General features: G+C 45.6%; 5 protein-coding genes across 5 annotated transcripts; 2 read left to right on the plus strand and 3 right to left on the minus strand.

Annotated features, from left to right (window-relative positions):
- Positions 1-5,054: 5,054 nt before the first annotated feature.
- Positions 5,055-6,446, minus strand: PHALS_05500 (general transcription factor ii h2; the record flags this gene model as incomplete). The annotated part of the gene is made up of 4 exons (XM_024719052.1): positions 5,055-5,112; positions 5,174-6,166; positions 6,234-6,348; positions 6,434-6,446. 4 exons carry the CDS (start codon positions 6,444-6,446, stop codon positions 5,055-5,057), a joined length of 1,179 nt encoding a protein of 392 aa, XP_024584389.1.
- A 297-nt stretch (positions 6,447-6,743) lies between these two features.
- On the plus strand, positions 6,744-7,117 carry PHALS_15096 (uncharacterized protein). Its single transcript, XM_024719053.2, has one exon. It carries the CDS (start codon positions 6,895-6,897, stop codon positions 7,081-7,083), a length of 189 nt encoding a protein of 62 aa, XP_024584390.1. The 5' UTR covers positions 6,744-6,894; the 3' UTR covers positions 7,084-7,117.
- A 12-nt stretch (positions 7,118-7,129) lies between these two features.
- PHALS_05501 (Uncharacterized conserved protein, contains HELP and WD40 domains) lies at positions 7,130-14,748 on the plus strand (the record flags this gene model as incomplete). Its single annotated transcript, XM_024719054.1, has 4 exons — positions 7,130-7,211; positions 7,282-7,512; positions 7,564-7,619; positions 7,672-14,748. 4 exons carry the CDS (start codon positions 7,130-7,132, stop codon positions 14,746-14,748), a joined length of 7,446 nt encoding a protein of 2,481 aa, XP_024584391.1.
- A 301-nt stretch (positions 14,749-15,049) lies between these two features.
- PHALS_05502 (uncharacterized protein) lies at positions 15,050-18,404 on the minus strand (the record flags this gene model as incomplete). The annotated part of the gene is made up of 4 exons (XM_024719055.1): positions 15,050-15,756; positions 15,822-16,212; positions 16,279-16,794; positions 16,860-18,404. The coding sequence occupies 4 exons, from the start codon at positions 18,402-18,404 to the stop codon at positions 15,050-15,052; spliced, it is 3,159 nt and encodes a 1,052-aa protein (XP_024584392.1).
- A 167-nt stretch (positions 18,405-18,571) lies between these two features.
- Positions 18,572-20,557, minus strand: PHALS_05503 (bzip transcription factor; the record flags this gene model as incomplete). Its single annotated transcript, XM_024719056.1, has 3 exons — positions 18,572-20,104; positions 20,168-20,280; positions 20,380-20,557. The coding sequence occupies 3 exons, from the start codon at positions 20,555-20,557 to the stop codon at positions 18,572-18,574; spliced, it is 1,824 nt and encodes a 607-aa protein (XP_024584393.1).
- Positions 20,558-21,035: the final 478 nt, after the last annotated feature.

Here is a 21,035-nt window from a genome sequence, read left to right on the forward strand (position 1 = left end):
CTTTCTCTGCCGCTTCGAGCTGTCGAGATTCGAGCGCGATCACCCGACCACGCCCCTCGGCGTCTGCTTGCAGCAGTGCACACCGGATGGCAAAGTTCGAAGCGTCACAGACTACACTTATAGTTTGATCGGGGTCTGGCAGCGCCAGTATTGGTGCATGCAGGAGGCTGTCTTTGACCCTATCAAAAGCCTCCCGATACTAGGTGTCCTTATACCATTCCGTAGTATTTCTAAAGAGATTCGACAATGGCCGTGCCATTTCCGCATAATTCGCGCTTTACTTGTGCAAGTAGTTGGCAAGGCCAAGCCGCTTGCGCAAGTCCTTTTGGTTCTTTGGACCCAGCTAATGGCCTTGACCTTAGCGAGATCCGCTCGAAGGCTACGCGTACCAATATAGCACCCTAGAAATGGAATTTTCTTTGCGCCGATGATGCATCTATCTGCGTTAGCATACAACTTATTGGTGAAAATGATCTCGAGAACCGCTTTTAAATGGACGGTGTGGTTTTCCTCATCTGTTTCCCCGTGCCCCGCACGACTGTGGACGAAGATGTCGTTGAAGTATGTTTGTACATACGCCCGGTAGGGCCTGAATAACTACGTCACAAGACAAAAAAAAATTGCTGGTGCATTTGGCAGCACTTAGGGAATCACCAACCACCCCTAGAGCATTATCTCAGCTGATAACAACGTGACGGTAGTTTTAGTGCGTATAACGGTGTTGCCGTGTTGATTTGATGTCTTAAACACGTTGTAACTCGTGTCCTGTTCTAAAAACAAGACTTACGTCATATCTCAGCTGCTCACAACGTGACGATACTTTTAGTGCGCATAACAATGTTGCCGTATTGATTTGAAACATTATGATGTCGCAAAGTCAGCGGAATATCCCTCGCTCTCATGAATAAATTGTAATACCCATCGACCAAGTCGAGTGCACTGTACTTTGTACATCCAACCATGTTGTTACGGAGAACATCCTTCCTAGGAATCGGAGTCTGTGCTAGAAGGGTGACAGCGTTGAGCTTATTGTAAGCGTGAACGACACGCCACTTGCCGTTCGAGTTTCGGACACAAAACATGGGTATGGAATGAAGAGCTCTCATATCCCATTCCCGTGTCGTGCTTCGCACGGAAGAAAGCGTCAATGACGTCTCAATACTCCTTAGGCAGGGATTATTGACCTAATACACAGTATCTGGTTCTTAGCAGCCAGGTCAATCACACCTCAGTCCGGATTTCGGACTGACGGCGGGTCTTTGGAGATGACGTCTTGACATTCCTTCACCAATGAATAGCACGGATCCGAGGGATGCTTTAGGATCGAAGACCCACTTTGTGTGCTCACCGCCTTTTTTAGTGTCCTCGAGAACAGCTTCATTCAGACGCGACGTCGAGTAGATTTTATCTCTCGGTCAAATAATGATAACTTTGGCTAAGTCGCCTGCCTTCACGGCACCGCCAAATTCTCGAAGGGCATCTCGTCCGGCTCAAGATGAGCATCCACCACAGGAACAGCCTCGAGGGTGACGTCGCCGCCTTCCTCTTTCGTCATACAGTTGACGAGGGTCTATAACCATGACTGTAGACAGGTTAGACGCCTGGCGTTCTGCAGCTAGCATACCGCGTCCCTGTCGCCTCTTCACAGAGGTTGTATGTCTCGACAAGACCAGGGGGTATACGCAATCAGCGTCATCCAGTGTTAGCATCACATTCTGCTCCACAGGAGCCTTATGTTATTAAGAACATCCGACAAAGAACCGCTAGCTCCGTAGTCTTCGTTCAGTGAATTAGATGCCACTCCACGTGCATCACTGAGGCCTCTCCTTCGATGCCTCGAACTTTGGCTGACGATGCCGCGAATTGAATGCAGCAACCGCTCCAATAATTGAGAGTGCTGAGTCGGTTAGGTGCCACTCCACGTTCAGCACGCGAGCCATGCTCGTGACTTCTGTTCGATATATCTTCGGTGTTCACCAACTCGGATACCCCGATTCTACTACGTTGACCGTCCTGGTCCAGTGACCGCGCCAATAGCGTTTTTACCTCCTATAGGAGGTGGGTTCATGACTCACCAAAGCTCCACAAGGAGACGTGCGCGTAGCGCCCAAGGTCTTCGACCTCCAAACAATTCATGGCTTCTGGTGTTTTAACCATGCCATACCAAGGACAAGGTCATACTTTGCATCCAAGTCTAAGACTAAGCAGCCTTCCACGCTATCAAAGTCAAGAATTTTGACACTGAGGTCCACAGAGACCCTCGGCACAGTGACAAAAGTCCCTGTTGCTAAGCGAATCGAGACGGTGTCAATCAACCGCGCCTTTAGCGCCTCGGCGTACAGCTTCACGGCGAGTTATTTTGGCGTTAAATGATGCCTGGCTGAAGCGCTACGATAGGTGTCCCACCAGCGCGTTCTCATAACTGGTGGGCGCCTTATAATGCGCATATTGCTTTCGATCATTGGCCACCAACATCGTAATATTACTGGAACAATCGTAGGCACAATCTTTAGAGGCGTGCTTTTTTGTCGCGGGAGCATATGTAACTCAGCTTGTATTATATCTTTACCGGGATAAAGTCGAAAGAGCCTCGGCCGTAATAATAACGACAGGTGCTACCTGTTTTTAAAAGGTTGTCGAGTGCTTTGTACGGAGCAAAGTATGACCAAACGAGTCCGCGTCAACGAACCCACGGAGAACGGTTTGTACGCTCCAGCCAGAATTTTTCTGGATCCGAGAGATTTTCTGGAAAACGATACATAATTTGCCCTTCCTTTTCACGAGCGATGTATAACAGACTAAGGCTAAAACTACATTTATTCATTTTTCGTATAATAAAGCAAGACGATGCATGAAATGGCGAGATATCAAACAGCCTAAGTGCTCCACGGAACTTTCCTTTAAAACGCTTTTTCAATCATTAGTGCTAGTACTTTGGAGCTCTTGTGCTTTGCACAAAAGTGTAATGTGCATGTAACCCATATTTCAAGCACGAATCCGGATCGAATCCAGCAATTTTATTGGATATAGGTGCTGGTATGTTTCAGAAGAAACTTTCATTACAGCTGCGAATAAACCCCTATGTCTTTCCAAATTTCAGCTTCTCTTATTTTGGATCGGCCATCTCATGTTGTCTGCGACGCTTCAGCCTCTGCCATAATCGGTTGACTCCTCCAATTATCTGCGAATGGATTTAAATGTTCTATTGCATTTAAATTTCGCCATCTAAAAGCGACAGAGATGAACTATTTATATGAAAAGGCGATATTTGCTGTAAATTATGCTCTTGACATATTCAATTTCATCTGCTTGGCTCTAAGCCATGCATGATCGATACAGATTTACTTTCATTGTCGTGAACAAAGAGCTTGTAAGGCAAAGCTCTTTATAGAAATTGCTTTCCAATACACAACGATGTATGTATGATAGGCTAAGCTTACCAAACGAACAGGATGCACGACGATTGTCATGCCTTCCGGACAAATGAACTGCTCCAAATCAATCTGACAGGTTAGTGTCTGCGACACGTTGAGCTCCTATAGTACCATTTGATAATGACGAAGGTCTAATGCGATGATACATTTATGCGCATTGGCATCTGCCACCAGTGAAGCATAGCCTATGTAAAACCCGAAGCGTCACAAACGTTGTGAAATGACCGATTTGATTTTGGAGAGACCAATATCGGAGCACGCATAATTTTTTCACACCTCCGTAAGCAGCCTCTTGTACCACCCCTTGTAAGTACAAGTAACTGGTATGCCCAAGCTACTTTCTTAGGCTCCGTCGGAGCAGAGGCACTGGCCAATCTGCGATGTTCTTGATCGAATAATGCAACCCAGGTAGTATCTATATGAGCGTCAAAGACACAGTACCCCATCGTGGAACTTGCTGTGAGTTTTACCAATTGCAGTGGGCTGCAGAGCATAGAGAAATCTTTAAATGAAACAGACCCCATTAACAAACGCACAGATGTCAGGTTCGTATACTCTAACCACCAGAGAAGCGAGAGCATCTACCGTTGCTTGGTGTCATGTTATCTCCACCTTTCTACAAGTATATATACTTAATTAACGTTGCTTAACTTACACTAACTGTAAATGGTTTACTATCTCGCATGAGGAAATTGTCTTTTTATGTCCGACGTGAGATTAGCAGCCCACTTGTACCAAGGGCCTCTCCTTTCATGCTCTATCAACTTCATAAACATTGACATTTTGTTACTTATAAAAAACCAAAGTGCAGCGTGAAATTCGTAGTCTTTATGCAGCCGTACTAAATGCAAACGGTGCAATTACGCAAACTTATATCGTTATAATCAGGCCCCCCGCGAAGTTTCGAGTCGTTGCACTGCACTGGGGCAGATGGCAACTTAGTTACAAAGGATGATCCCACCGTTGTTCTGTCTTAATAAAGGACTTCGGTTAGAGCGGCATTATATTTTACGCAGGATGCCCACATTATTCTTTTCAAAACATTCAGCCAATAGCGCATTATCTTTTCAGCCACGACCTAATGAGCATACTGTTGACTCAAACTTTGCGTCATTTTTCACCCACAATGTGTGCGGTAAAGTAAGATCACCGGCGATCATTATCAATAAAAAGCTTGATTCCTGTACAATCTTGAAGTCAAGATTGTCAACGATTGTATTCAGTGAGGTGGATAAAAATTTGACAAAGCTCCACCAGCACCCATTTGCATAATGGTGGACACTGCCTTTACCTGGCACTTAGCAGATCGCTAAGGCCGTAACCGACTCAAAGCAATTTGTTAATGTATATATCTTCTAAGCGTCCATTATTAAATAGTGTGACAGGTCTATCGATCTACTACATTGATTGGCAACAAGCAAAGATGCCTGCAGGGCAGGTGAAATTTATCGAACGAAAGCAAACTGTGATAATGCGGGGCTGTGAGGCAATCTGCTAATTTCGATAAGTTACTTACATAAAAAGCATTTATTTTCAAATCAACTAGTAGACAGTATACAAGTATTTTTCAATCGAAATAGTGTCGACACAACCTAGCGGTAGGAAAGCGCTAAGCCGCAGCTAACCTGTCAGACAGCAAGCGCTTAGAGGACTTGCAGCCTCATCGAGAAAAAGTACACTGATTACACGATTCAAATCAACTGCACCCTGGGCAATTATGCAGTGAGTCGTGCACATACATGTCACATTCACTGCAAAAAAAGTTTTGGCAAGTCGTGCATTCATATGCTGCTCCATCTCCATCTAATCCAAGTGGCAAGAGACAACCAAAACACTTTTTCTGCTTCATATCGAAAGAGACCTTCGCACCTTTTTCGCCGATCACACCAGGTTGCAGCAAGTGTTGTGTAAATTTAGCTACTGGGAACAAATGGTGGTACGAACGCGCAAGATGTGGTGACGAAACTAGCGGCAAACTACACACTTGGCATGTGGTTGGCAAGTCACAGCTCTTGGATTTGCAACGTGGACACAAATATCCAACGGTTGTGAACGCTTGATGGCACGTACAGAGAGACAGCGCTCCACTCCTTCGTTGTGGAAAGCCCATTTCCACTAGTGTGGCAAAACGCGATGCCGCTGTTGCCACCGTTGGTGATGGAAACGTAAAGGTTGTCATGAGTCGTTTCATATGGTCGGCATCCATTGCAACGTGATATGTACCGTCAGTACCGTCGGCAATGCGACGCAATAAGTGCATTTCTGCTCCAATGCCAATAAAGGACACGCGAACATTTTCGCGCTTGAGTGACGTCAATGTCTGAAAAATGTCACCCGGATCGGCAGTGACCAAGTTGCCGTAAACTACAATGATCTCTCTACTACCATAAGCAGGGACTGTCTTTAAAGAGCTTCGAGCAACTTCTAGTGCATTTTGAAGCGACGGTTCCTTGTCCACAGCCAACGCTGCAGCAATTCGCTCAATGTGCGTTTTGGGATTTCCAGACAAGTCGCTTAGTTTCTCAGCCGTCATCCCTTTAATGCCAATCACACCCAGCTGCGAGATGGGGTTCTGGTCAAAATAGCCCCTCACAAATTGCTGCAGCACGTCGCTGGTGCACGCCAGACGATGTGGCTTCCAGTCTTTGATAGCCATACCACGGGATAGATCCATCACTACGTAAGTGTAGCGTATCAACCCTTTACGCACATTTCGCGCAATTTCCAAACGTCTATAGTAACATTAATAACTGGATCAGCTTGCGTACATCAACCTTAGACTACCAGTTTAGTGCACACCGCTGACGATATTGCTTCTTAATGGCTTGATCAATTTTAAGATTCCCCAAATCATCCTCCTCGATGACATCCCAACTGCGCTCAAGTGCGCCCTCCCACGAATATCCAGCTGATGCTGATGTAGGTGATATCAAAGTAGCATGAAAAGTGGTCAGTTTGCCGCGATGTGAACGGAGATCGCGTAATGAAAGTACTTTTACCTTCCTCCTCCATTATGCTGTAGAATATTAGGTATTTGACACCAAATACTGTATGAGATATTGGATATGTAAAGTCAGCAAAACTGCGACTTTTGAGCGCAATAAAGTTGCTTTAGCATCGAGAAGTTTGTGATAGTGCAGCTTGTATGAAAAGATCAGCAAAACAAAGATAAAGAATTCACTAGTTGAATGGTGTATTCACGATGCAACGTATTAATTTCCTCTTAAGGAATATCTATTTGTTTGCTAATCATCGTAAAGCTGTTTCGTTTGTAGTTGTAGAGTCGATATGAAAGCGGCATTCTCGCGGCTTCAAGGCGTGCAACTATACTTTTAAGAAATTACTTGAGTTTCGTTTTCTAAACTATTCATTTGCTTGCAGCAATAGTGGCGGCTTGAAAAAGCGAACATTGCGAAAGGATAAAGCGAAGGATGGCTACGTAGCAATAAAATAGTATTACATGGGTGAAGACTGCACATTTTCGCCTTCAGCGAAAGGCTACCATCCCTTTTCTTTCCTGCACCACGCCCTTGGTTACGAAGGTAAAGGGGCTGAGAAAAAAAGCATCAGCGTGACGTTTGACTCGAGTGATTTAGCGTCGACGTTTACTTTTTTTACGATAAGTGCACCACACCATATGCAATCTTAAAAAGACGTGTTGGATAGATACGCTTTAAGTTTTCAATTGAGTTTTGATGGGAGCTGCCAATGGGACACAATTCCGTCTTGTAAATGCCACAGTTGAGCTGCAACGTGAAACGAGAGACTTTGCGCGATGTAATACGATGGTATCGTGCTCATTTTGTAGCTTAATGCTCAATTGTCGTGTTGGTGGCGACGTGAATAGGGACGCTGGCGGATGTCGAGCAGCTGCATCGGCGCTTCAACAAAACATTCGGCTTTTCAATAACCGCAAGTCAATTTGAAAATTTGTTGTTGTGTCAAATGCCTGAAAGTGTCGGAGTTGAAGAAATTTTCGAAGCTCTGGACGTCAATCACGACGGCCGGGTGGACGGGTTGGAGTTGTTGGCAGCCCTTGCGTGTGTTTGCCGGGCGGAGTTTGAAGACAAAGCAAGATGTAAGTCAGAATCGGCTGTTTGTGACTAAGGTATAACAACTCTTGTTGCAGTCACCTTTGATCTCTTCGATTTCAACCACAATGGGTCGTTATCATTGGTGGAGTTGGTACGTAGATTTCTGGCTTCTCTGCATTCTGGGCTGATCAGTGACTACTTAGGCCTTTTTGATGAAATCTGTCTCTATTGGCATGGCACTTTTGACTGGGGTGACCACCAATTCTGAGGACGTCATGAAGCTTTGTCTTGAACTTGCAAAAAATGCATTTTCCCAGGTAGATGACGAAGCATCCATGCTCGGTTTTGACGATTTTATCGCCTGGGCTCGTCAAAATCGAGAGTTCATGCTTCAGGTTGAACACTTTCGAATTATTGCTGCCAAATCCATGGAGTTTGAAGATGCACTGTCATTACCCGAAGGCAGTGATTATGATTCAGATCTCGAAGTGGAAGAGTTTGAGATCTCAGCTCAGCGTCAAAATGCTGCTGAGCCAAAACCGGTCAAATGTTCTGCACCTTGGACGGAAGAGCCTTTGTCGCCACCTTCACCAACAGATACTGCATACGTAAGTGAGACGATTGGCATGCCACCATCTGCAAATTTACGTCTAGAGTGGGTCTATGGAACCGGCGGACCATCTGTCCGCAACGCCTGTCGCTTCGTAGCAACAGGAGAAGCAGTTTATTTTGTAGGAAGTTATGCTGTCTTATATTTATGTGAGCGTCATGAGCAGCGCTATTATCGCGGCCATCGATGTGCCATAGGTTGTCTGGCTGTGAATGCTAGTGGGGAGCTAGTCGCAACAGGTGACGCCTCTTGCAACAATGTTGGAGCTGAAGTGCATGTCTGGAGCGCAAAATCCCTTCAATGTCTCGCAGCATTACGCAACTTCCATCCTACTGGAATCGCACACGTCTTTTTTCCTGCGGCAGCATCGGCGACAACTGCCACACTTCCACAGAGTCAAAGCTTGATGAGGGGTGAACGAAGCAGTGTACTTGGAAAGTCTGCCGTAGTATTAAGCTGTCATATACGCAAGAAGAAATCACACGAGACAGATGTCTTACTTGCATCAATCGGTAGTGACACAAGCGCATCAATGGCGCTTTGGAATTGGCAAGAAGGAGCTGTTGTGGCCTCAGGTCGAGCACAACGAAACATACATAGCAAAATGGGTCGTTCTGGCAGCAGTCGACCGCTGGCTTGTGCGCTGAATGAAGACGGCGATGAAATTGTCGTTGTGGGTGCCCATTTCATCAATTTTTATCATGTTCATGGCCAGTTTTTCAAGCAAAAAAAGCCTCACTGGCACGGAATTATGGAACCAGGCATGCAGACCGTGCCTGTGTGTTTAAGTGTAGTTTACTATGGTCTTCAATCGGTCGTTGTAGGAACTGGACGAGGCGAGCTACTACTTTTTGACCGCCACACGCTGACGCGAAGTATACAGGCACATGAACCTTTGACCAGCGTCAACGTGTGCTTTTTGTCCTGTCACTCAATGGTACTCTTCACAGCTGGCAAAGATGGCCAGATCAAACAATGGGACTCTACACTTCATTCCATTGGACACGCTCTCAATCTACACACTTCCCTGCCTATCTCGTCATCTTTTAAGTCTTCGATTATCCAGCCTGGTAACGCTCTCGAAAGTGATGATTTGCGTATCTGCTCACTAGATTATGATGCACAGCGTCGACGTTTTCTAGTCGCGACTCGGATGGGAAATATTTTCGAGCTAGACGACAAAGTGGATGCTTCTGCAACGCCGCCAATTGTTGTGGCGACAGGACATAAGGGTCCAACGCGCAGTATTGCAGCTGCAATTACCGTTGGTGGCATTTTTGCATCGTGTGGGATGAATGAACGGTCGGTGAAAATCTGGAGCCTCCGTCGTCGCACACTTTTACAGCATCTCTGTTTTCCTGGGGCCTCAGAGATCCCTAGTGCACTAGCATTCAGTAGCGATGGAGAGTGTCTTGCTATTGGAAGCGAGGATGGTATGGTGCTTCTTGCACGACGAACGAATGGAATATCTCGGATACACATGACCACCGAGGCACTCATGAAAAACACGAATGCGGCAATTAGGACGATGCGATTTGGGCCTTTAGAGACAGATCCATTACTTGCAGTGGCGCGTGCCAACGGTCTGATTTATCTTTACAGATTCGAGTCCGAGGGTCCAAAGTTTTCTCGCTATATGCTGCTACATTTTCAAACACAAGACATTACAGCCGGATCGGAGGATACATACGCTCACGCCCTTGACTTCAGCGTCGACGGGGGTTTTCTTCGAGCCCAATATGGCAGCTCGATGCTATGTATCTGGGATCTTCGCAAACGTGCCGGAACACGTGTCACCTCGAGGAGTATCCTTCAAATGATACGATGGCAAACGCACAGTGTTTCGATCGGATGGGATGTCGGTGGATTATCTCTAAACGCTGGTGACTGTGCGGTGGCGAACAGTAAGTTAAGACTTATATTAGTTCTTAGCAGTAATGGAGACATCAACCTGGCTCCGTTTCCGTGTCCACCGTCAACTACCGCAAATGTCACGCGCTGGCTAACCAGACGAATAGTAAACGCACACCTGACTAGCCACGTCCCACGCACTGAGCCATCTTGCAGCCGTCCGTTGGTCTTCGGGGATTTTGCCCTTCGAGGAAATGTGGTGATAACCAGCAGTCAATATGACGCTGCGATATGCCAGTGGCGCGTTCACAAGGAGCTTGCAGATGTGCAGCCTCATCCACCTTGTCAGTATGATCAGCTCCTTTGTAAGCGACTGCGGGCACTCCATCTGAAAGAAATTTATTTTCCTATCAATACGCGAGACGAAAAGAGGCAACAGAATTTACAAAGATATTCCAATCGTGACATGTTACACGCGGTAAAATCACACGAAAGCCATGAGGGTATCATTCAGCGGTCCGAAGCGCCTGATCTTGCTTTGACATTGTCGTTTGTCTACGGTTTCAATCATCGTAACATGAGTGTCAATCAGTCGCTTGCTTGTCTTGGAAACGGGTTGTTCGTATACGGCGCGGGTTCGCTCCTCATTGTGAGTCATGTGCACGCAATTGGTACTCGACAGCGTATTGTAACTACAGGGCTTAAAGATTCCGTGTCCTGTATCGTTAAACACTCATTCGAGCCGATTCTAGCCGTCGGAAGTCGCAGAGACGAACAAGTACTTCTCTTGCGAGTTGAAGAGATGCTTGCGCCTGGAAAAGGCGACTTTTACCACCAATTAGCTACACTTGATTCTCATTTTCTCCCTTCAAATGGAAAGAATGTCCTTATTGCGGTTGATTTTAGTAATGCGAAGGACAGTCGTCGCAATATACAAAGCGACTTAGTTGCCGCGATTTGGAAATGTACTTTGAGTCACGTACATACGTTGGCATTTTATGCGTGGAAACGACAACTTGTTATAGCGTACACGTCAATGACGCGTCAACCAGTGTTATTTGGTCGATTTGTCGGCTATTCAGAAACAGGGGCAGCCTTCGTTAGTGGAGGAATCGACCACGTCACATTTTGGAGTTTAGAGTCGGGCACAGGGTATGTGTCCGCTCAGCAAGGCATTTTTGGACGTCATGCTGTCGTAAGGACGATCACATGTGCTGTTTACGTGGCTCCTTTTGTCATCACTGGAGTAGAAGATGGCTCAATTGTTTTATGGGAAAATAATGTCGCAGCTTACACCGCTCGCTCATCGAGTACCATGGATGGAAACGGAGTTGTAGCATTGGAGCATATTCCAGCGTCTCGAGTGGTACTGGAGGCCCTACGCAATGGCTCGTTGGCAGTTTGGCGGTATACAACGTCTCAACGATTGACAAAAGGAGCTATTGAGTCAAGAAGCCAAATTCGAGCCAGCACCTTCTTGAACCTCACTCGAGTTGTATCGGTGTTAGACGGTAAGAGCAATGACACGCATGTGTGCGGAATGAGTTTATTGGATGATGGTGCTATAGCCTGTTTTGATTTAAGTACTGATGAAATTGTCTCTGTTGATCTGGATTCAATACTCGACGACAAAGCGCCAGAGGTCCCGGGTTTAACTATACCGCCTAAAGTCAGCAACAAAGGAAAAGAAGTCTTAAACTTTAGCCCTGAGATTATTGATATTGCACTTCATCCGCGAGACTTCCTTTGGGCATCTGCCTCCGCTGATGGTCGTGTATCTGTGTGGAGCCTTCGTGCAACTACCCTTTTACAGCAGCAATCAGTGCGTAGCCCGCCACGTTCACTAGCCTGGAGTTCGACCGGAGAACACCTCGCAGTGTCTCTCTCGAATGGTAAAGTATTTATTTTCCATGGCACGACGCTAGAGAAGGTACTTGAATTTACTTGTGGTGACCCGGAGAACGCATCTGCAAATTCAAATTGGTGCAGTATTCTGAAATACTCGCCAGCTTTCAGTCACAACGGGTCAGCTGTTTCTCGTAGCTGGTTGGCATTAGCCTGTCGAGACTTCGTCATATACGTTTACGCCTGGGAGTCGACGGAATCGTCACCACCTTCTTTGACTTTGCAACACAATTTTGTTGGCCACACAGCGCCGATCGAGGCTTTGGACTTTTCATTTGATTGTCGTTTTTTGCAGTCTGCAACTTCCAGTAACACCATGCAGCTTATGCGCTGGCCTTTACAGAATGATCTATCGTTGAAGGAGGAAAAGTTGGATGGAACTGCAGTGGAATGGACTCTTTCAGATAATGCGTGGGTATCATGGACTGTGACGTTTGCTGGTCCAACTGAAAGACTTGCAGAATACTGTGGTGTGGACATGGTGGCGGCAATTGCGCGCATCAACAGTGATACACTGAACAAAGGAGACTTCGATGGAGCGGTAAACACAAATATGTGGGAATCGCCATTACCCACGATGGTGATCGGACTCGATAACGGTCAAGTGATGCTGGCATGGTATCCTCTCACGTGTGAGGATGTCATGGCTTCAGCCAGTCACGATCAATTAAGCAGTGAAGCTGTTGCTGTGACAAAAAAGTGCTTGGGGTGTTTTTCACGCGAATCAACCATACTCCGCATCGGGTTTAGTTTCACAAACGCATTTGTCGTGGCGCTAGCGCGAGACTCTTACGGTAGTACGCAGGTGGCGGTGTGGAAGACCGACTATGACGACGAGGTCCGTCTACGGCAACGGTTCGCCTTAAAAACAAATGCAACGTCAACGATGGGGTTCAACAGACCTGATCGAATCTTATTCGAACAACGCTTTCAAGCTCAACAGACAAAGAGACCAATTTCGAGGCATTTTCCAGATCGAAAAGAAAGCAATCACGAAAGGCATGTGAGACCACAAGTACAATCAAGTGGCAATGGGAATATGTATCTCGAATATGTTTATGGAGTAAACACTAGCGCCACGGGCAGTTGCAATGTCTTCTACGCTGACGATGCGTGGGAGATTGTCTATACAGCCGGGGTTTGTGGCGTTGTATATAATACCAAGACGCAGACACAATTAATCAATTACGAAACAGGATATAAAGAGCATAGAGTCATCTCGGCGCTAGCAGTACATCCGAAAGGTAATTTGGTTGCGTCAGGTGAATGCCTCGCACGGGCTTGTGGCGTATCTCAGGCACCCCAAATCATAATCTGGGATGCAAATAGCGGCATTACTGTTCTACGTGTATTATCTGAGCACTACCCGGGTATTTTGCTACTGAGATTCAGTCCCGAAGGACATCGACTTGCATCGATTGGCATGGAGTTGGATCATACCTTGGCTATTTACGCCATTTCAGGTAGCGAAATTCAAGGCGGTCGACTCTGCGCGACGTTGCTAGTGACGTGTAAAACGTCTAGTCGAAGAGTGTGGAGTTTAAGCTTTGGAGACGATGAAGACCTGGCAGTTTGCGGGGACCAACACATTCTCTTCTGGCAGCAAGGGAAAACGAGTTCAAGTGGCGAGGAGACGTGCTCGAAAGGATTGAAAAGTGGGCTGTTAACAAGCCACAAAGAGTGCGATCCCCATGCGTCACTGCTTCAGGTCGTGCACATGGCTGGCCGGGCGCGAGTGGTGGTGTCCAGTCAAGCAGACGGTAGTATCTACTTTTGGAAAGACCGCGTCTGTGTGCTTGTTCGTCGTGATGCACACGGTAATACCGCCGTTCCAGCTTTAGCCGTGGATCATAAGCATTCGCTGCTTTATTCAGCAGGAGATGATGGACGCATCTGTGCATGGAACGCACAGCTCGAACTGGTTCGAATTGTGGTGGACATTGCAAAACTCAATATTGGCCCACTTCCGCTAAGTAGTACAAATATTCAATCGATTTGCGTTCGCGACGAACACGTTCTTTTTACTACTGCACAAAGTGAAGTGTGTGAGCTTCTGCCAGTGCAACAGAAGACGCAAGGATCAAGCGAGAACGAGTGGCGTCTAAACGTCCATGTTCGTGGTCATGCTAATGCTGAAGTGTCTAGTCTGGCCGCTCATCCGTGTAAAAGCGCGCAGTTTGCATCGGCCGGTGATGACGGTACTGTGCGTTTATGGGATGCCACAACACGGTCGCTACTAGCGTCCTATCAATGGTGTGGTGCTGTAGAGTCCACGATGGGAGCAGGACGCGATCAGCGACTTCGTGCATTGGCATTTTCCTCTGATGGCAAATATATAGCCGTTGGTACGGATATCGGAGTTGTGCGAGTGCTGACCGCAGCACTTGATAGTATTGTAACCCAATGGAGTTGCTGGCAAGATCAGCATCAAAGTCACGCAATTTTAGCGTTGCAGTATTCAAATGATGGCAAGCTGCTGGTAGTGGCGTCTCAAGACGGCACGATCCACACGTACGATGCTACCAGTTACCGCCGAATTATGAGAGTGCGAGGATCGACACTGAACTTAAATACAATTCAACTTGACTTTGCTCGTAACAAACCAATACTTCGTGTGCAATATAACGGTTTGCAACTTCAATACTGGCAACTTGGCTCATGGGAAGAATTGTCATTCGTTCAAGTCCAAGATGCTCACTGGGAGTCGATGCGTTATCCGTCTTTGATTAATAATACAATGAACGAAGACTTTGACGGCACGGTTTTAGTGGAAGGCACTTCCATTTCTTTAGTCAAAAACTGGGCTGTTACCAAGAATGAAATGTATCTGCTTTCTTCTGCTGGCGTCGACGGTGTCATGTACCAGTTTCGCTTGTTACCTCGTTCAACTACAGTACGATATTCAACAAAATAACGGAAAATTAAAACATCTTTTTTCTTAAAATGGTCCATCATGAAATATTGTAATCAATGCGTCATATATCACTTTTTGTAGTAAGTACTCTTAGTATTACGGAGAAGTCACGAAAAACTGCAATGGCTCAAGCATAACCACTACGTCATTTCTTTATGAAAATAGTATCGATGAAGTGAGTATCAAAGGTTGCGATGACCTTAAAGGGCACGTCAAACGAGTGAAAAGACAAGAAAAAAATTCAACGAATAGCTCACAGCTTTCCATGTGTTATGCTAGCCAGCAATAGTGGCACTATTACTCAGTCCTCATAGGCTGGTTGATAAAGATCACTGATACGTGCAGCCCAAGCGAGGTGCTGATCATTGTCGAGCTGTCGAAGTGGAGGAGAAGATTCAAATGTTTTGTGTACATAATGCTGCGGTCGAGTCGTAGCGGACATACGACGCGACTTGAGAAAACCTGAAGGCCTTCGCTGCCTGTGTAGCAATCGATTGATACCTGGTGACACCTCGCAGGTGAGCCAATACGGTTCCGACTTCGGATGTTTTGTACTGTTTGCATCATTTGTACGCCCTTCCTGATTCGATACAACTTGATGCACAAAATCGTTCATACAAATGCGATGCTGTAGTTGAAGTGCTCGGTCTATTGCAATTGTGTCACTATTATTCGTGGCGATCTCATCTGTCTTCATTTGGCTGAAATACGATGGAGGATCACAAAGATATTCGTCTTTCCAGCCAGAGTCAACGCAGTTTTCGTGGTGCAAACCAGAATTAGTCGCAGTTGGTATCGAGACGGTCTTGTGCTCGTTAAATAGCAACTTAAAAGGCATGAATGCATCTGATTTCTGTGTCTCTGTCTGATAGTTTCGTCTTGATGATGACTTTTGTTTATCTGTTCTGCTTACCGACGACAAAATATCTGACGATTTGCTTGATTCACTGTCTTCGACGAAATTGTAGGGCTGTGATTGAGAACACAAACTTTTGCTTCGGTTCGTATCTAGAGGTGACAACAACACAAAAGATCAGTTTATAGTATATAATAAAGTTTGTGTCTTTCCTCACCTTGCGATTTTGTTGAAATATTGTCAGAGCTAAGTTCAGCAATTTGCGTGCTCGACATCTTCTTAGAGAAGCCAGCTTTGAGCTCTAAAATTAACGGTGTTGATATCCAGGATGGTGATGTTTTAGAATATGGCGGGGGGTATTGCAATTGCTTAGTGTTACTATCGGTTTTGCTGCCAACTTCGTCAGATTCAGAACCCTCTGGGTACGAAGGTAACAATTCCGAGGAATCATGTAAATGATGTTTATGACGCTCAAGTTCGAGATTTAGGGAGCTGGCCATCGTATCGGTGTTTGCAATAACTTCGGTTCGCTGGACATTCTGGGAAGCCTTAAGGAAATGTAGGAGCTTATCGCGCATAGCCGCATCAACGACGAAATTGTTGTCGAGCTAGCCATGAAGAGACGAATCGATTAATGATACATGCAGTTAATCCACCAGAGATAGGCAACTTACTAATAGCCGCACACTGTCATGGCACGCCACAGCGGCAAGATATGTGGCTTGGATGGCAGGATCCAATGCAGATTTCTGGTCAATATTGCGTTGATTTGAATAAAGTATTTGTCGAAGTGAGGTGATTGCTTTTTCGAGCTGTTGTTGTAGCTTACTATCCTGGCTCTCACACTGATCGCCAGTCTGCTCTTGAAGCTTGTTAAAATAACTCTTTGCCAGGACGTCGCTGATACCGAGCAACTCCCCATCTTCTCTTTGATCTAAAGTGATCTCGTCATCTCTTGAGTCGTTGGCTTCAGGTGTGGATTTGAGTGTCAATTTAGTAGAAAGGCTATCTCCTTTAGCTGACTTTTGTCTAGCTCGAATATTTTGCTTTGGTGGTGGTTTGATAGGTTTCATAGGTTCAATTTGAAGTCGCATCCTCTCTGTTGACAAGTTGTTGATAAAATAGCGAAAAAAGACAAGTCGCTGAATACACACGATACTGGAGAGCTTCGACTTCGCCATTAATTCAACCTGATCAGCAGTAGTCAGGACTTTGGTATGACACAACGGCTTTCGGTACACTATAGTGCACGTACCAGCGAAATACTCCTAAAGTTATTGCAATTCTCGGTTAAAATCGTAGCTTCCTTCACAGCGATGCAGTTAAGCAATTCGTGCACAGCCTCTGAAAATGTTCCCACTTCATAATTCAGCTTTTGATCGCCTTCCAATTGACAGTTTGAAAGGTGTACTATCGCAGTTTGAAGCTTAGCGGATAAAGGCATTAACGTAAGTTGTTCTTGAAGGTTTCGATCGACAATCACTAATTTTTCCTCGTCCAAATGTCGTCTCGTTATCCTCATGATGAGGCTTCGAAGTCGCGACAGTTGACGAAAAGGAAGGAACCAGCTTGCTTGCAGATGATCATTCATCGTGATTCCTTCGACATACTCTCCACCCTCAAAGTCCAAAGGAGTTGCTATCGTCTGCTTGTAATTGTTCGTGTTAGAGAATTTCAGATCTTGAAAGTCAAATACCTCGCAAAATAAGAGTTCGAGCTCCCTCTTCGTTATGTAGATCCCTTGATGTAGCGGTTCCTTGAAATATTCAGCTTCTTCAAAAATTGCAGCATGAAGTTGACGAAAAGATTTGCACATTTCGCCAAGCGCTTTCTTCGTGCATAATCGAATTTGTGTCAGTGAGAGCCCAACTTTTTCAAAGGGTGAAGGAACTAAGGCTTGTTTTTGAAATCGCTTGCCACGAACGACTCGGACGCGTTTTGCTGCTACTTCCTTCAGAGCTGCAGCTCGTACTATCCGCGCTTGATGACGTCGTTGACTTGCCTGGATATGTTGATCTAGCTTTCGTTCACGCGCTAGTTTTGCCTGTAATGCGCTAGTTGAATCATCGGATGATCTGGTACGATCAGTAATCGATTGATTGTCTTCTTGATAGTATTCTTTTTCATTTTTGTCATCTCCAAAACGAGGTCCAAATATTTGTGCCCATATTGCCTTCGTTTCTGGTGCAAAGCTCGCCGTTAACGAATCCATGTAAGTCACTGGAAGTAATGCAACATCATCTGGCAATTCTTCTTCTGTCGCTTCAAATTGAGATGGAGGTTTTGCTAGCTCTTGGTGTTTCTCCTTCGTTAAATCGCTAGAAGCAGTGCCACTCAACAATGAGACCGTTAAGTCAAACATACATTTTGCTACGCCCGGCGTCTCAAATGAGGTTGCGGTAGCATTTTCGTGAAAATTCTTCACAACCATTGCTTCTTGACCTTTTTTCTCAGATTTCGCCCCAATAATGTCACCGGTTGCTAACGTCCTTGTCGACTCTTCACAGGCTTCAGTTCCACAAATCACGCTTTGTGAGCTTGCTCCAATATGAACTTGAGAATCCAAGGAAGAAATCACTTCGACATCAAATTGATCTCGGATTGTCTGGGGTACAATATTTGCACGTTTCGGTGCGTATTCGTCCAACATTTCGTTGGCTAGATTTTTTTGGGAAATCAATTGATGATTAGGTGCAACTGAAGCCGTGACCTGAACATCGTTACCATTGCTATGACCTGATGTGCTTTCTATCCTTGCGTCTTCATTCTGGTGCTCGGCGCTCTTGTAGCTATAATTCATTAACCGTTTTTAATGCTTGTTGCTTAAAATAATCACAAAATTATTGTATATGACTCCCGAAAAATAACTAATTATACACAGTATTCAGCAAGTCTTCAAAATTATTGCCCTAACGTCGAAATCACCAAAAGGTATTGCCTCTTTGTATCATCAAATATTGACATAGATCATTCTGTTGACGCCTCTGGAAACGGCTCATTCGTGAGCAGGTAGCGCCAGATCAACCACCCGAAGCATTCAACGTGGAGCGTCACACGATGACCATTGCCAAACATGATTACCATCGATCCCGTCAGCAGTGGCGTTGACTTGGTAGTCCACGAAATCAAATAAAGATTCGAAGACGGCGAAAATGGCTGAATGTCAAACTCCAAGAATCGATCACCTGGTGGCAAGCGGAACAGCCATCCCCAAAACGACCGAATCTTGCCTTTGTTGCGCATTCGCAATGACGTGCGCCAGAAGTCTTTGATGCTTTCGATGCCATAATAGCAACGAGACGGCATCGACACAGCCAGTACTGAATTTAGATCCCAGATCGAATCGGCATCTAGAACAAAGTCTTTTGGCAAACTTTGCGTAAAAATCTCTTTAATTTTCAGCAATATGTCAATCTGAATACCACGCGTCAATGACGTGCGTTGTTCGTCACCCAATTCGGTTTTTCTTACAAGCATTTGTGACAACGTCTGGTTTTCCGCAGCAAGCGATTCGGCTTTCCGCTGCAGATATTCCAGTTTCAGTGCCTGACGCTGTCGACACTTCTTGACAGCGGCACGATTGCGTTCACGCTTTTGTTCAGAAGAATAATTCATGCTCTTGCGCCCACACCGGCGCTTCAAATGCGTATCATCTTCCTTGTCATCGCAGGGCATATAGGCTGCATTTGCGGGTTGATTTGTACTACCTGGTGTTGAGGCACCAAATTTTGGTGATTGATCCAATCGCTGTCGTTTAGATATTTGGAAACGAGTCAACTGATCGAAATTCTGCCCGCTCAACTGACTGCTAATCTCCAAATTATCCTCACCTAGAAGCCCATAATTGTTATGCAAGATAGAAGGGTTTGGAGCAACCTTTCCGTAGACTACTTGTCCATCCCGCTGTAAGCCCACATCGTTTAGTGCCCGTTTGCTCGCCATAGTCACTTCCTCATCTACTTGCAGTGAAGTGTGTGGTCTTCTCAGTTTCTGCTGATAAATCCGATCTCGTACTGGCAGCTGTGATTGAGCGTACTCGCGAAGTCGTGACATTTGTGTATCTGGTAAAGTGTTCAGTTCTTCCGTGCACATTTCGAACATGGCTGGCTCCAGTGACATTTCGTCTAATTCCGAACCCATTCCAGGGCCATGAAAACGTCGATTCTGTATACTTCTCGCTGAAGTCTGACGTACACCTCTATCAGAGGGCATGTCAAATGACACAGGAGAAATGGTTCTTTGAAAAGGATGACTTCTGCGTGGAATACGATGCGTCGAGTCAAATCGCAAGTCGTCTAATGGTTCTTGTCCTCTGAGATCTCGGACATACATGTGTTCTTGATGATTCGACACCCGTTTCAATGGATGCATATGAAAATCGCGCTGCATAACGTGCTGATGTTGCTGATAGCGTTGCATTTGAAATTGGTGATGCCTTGGATCGACATCGTAGCCCATTTGACAATCTCTGGTCCTTTTAATGTCGTAGTTTTCCCCGTCCTGCAACATGTTAGGGTCAAGGTCCAGTTCGCCTCCTTCAAAGCTTTTCCAATCTCCACGTACGGGAACATCGTCTCCTTTCGCTATTCTATTGCGCATTTCCATAGCCGACGCAGCTCGTGAATCCTCGTCAAGATGCCAGTCGTGAAATCCGACCGATGATTGCGTCTCCACGGCTGCGACACAAAAATCGTCCCAGTATGTAAGAGATAAATATAAATACCTTAACTGACTTTTTAACCAGCCAACTACACTTGAATCAGATGGAAACGTACGTGGAAGAAAGCGGCATGACGCTGGTGGTTCTCGATTCATCGTGGAGTGGCCTCGATTTCGACGCGATATAGGCTGCAGCGTCTTCACCAGGTCACTAGCGGACAGATGCACGTCGCTCTCATCCTTGTCGGCATTTGAGTCCGTGTCCCAGTGTGATACGTGCCGGTGGCGGGACATGACGCGGTCGGATAAATGGTACTTATCAAAAACACGAGCGAAAAAGACAGGGGTTAAGCGAGATGTCGCTGAGTAATCCAAAAAACTTTGAGTAACAACTAAGCCAGCAGCGAGAAGAAAAAAAAAGACATTTCTCGAGTTCAAGACCTTAAGAACCGGATTGATTTTTATTTCTGACGTTTCTAAATATGTTAAGCTTTTGAGATTACGACCAGAAATAGAGAACGATGGTGTTTAATTGTAATGTTTGCTGTCATCAAAAATTTTGCAAGCAATCGTTGCAGATGCAGTTTCGAAAGTTGGTAATACAAAGCTCTTGTCGACCTAGAAGTATATGCTTCAGCTTTCCTGTTGCGGTGTTTCGCGAAATGTTGTGTTCAGAAACGATACATCTTTATAGCGTGAAATCGCGTTAAAAGCTTACAACTTTACAAGTACAATAAATTTCGGGAAACGACACTTCCGATGAAGCACTACT

This window comes from Plasmopara halstedii (assembly GCF_900000015.1).
Source record: "Plasmopara halstedii genome assembly, contig: Scaffold_2904, whole genome shotgun sequence".
NCBI lineage: Eukaryota > Oomycota > Peronosporomycetes > Peronosporales > Peronosporaceae > Plasmopara > Plasmopara halstedii.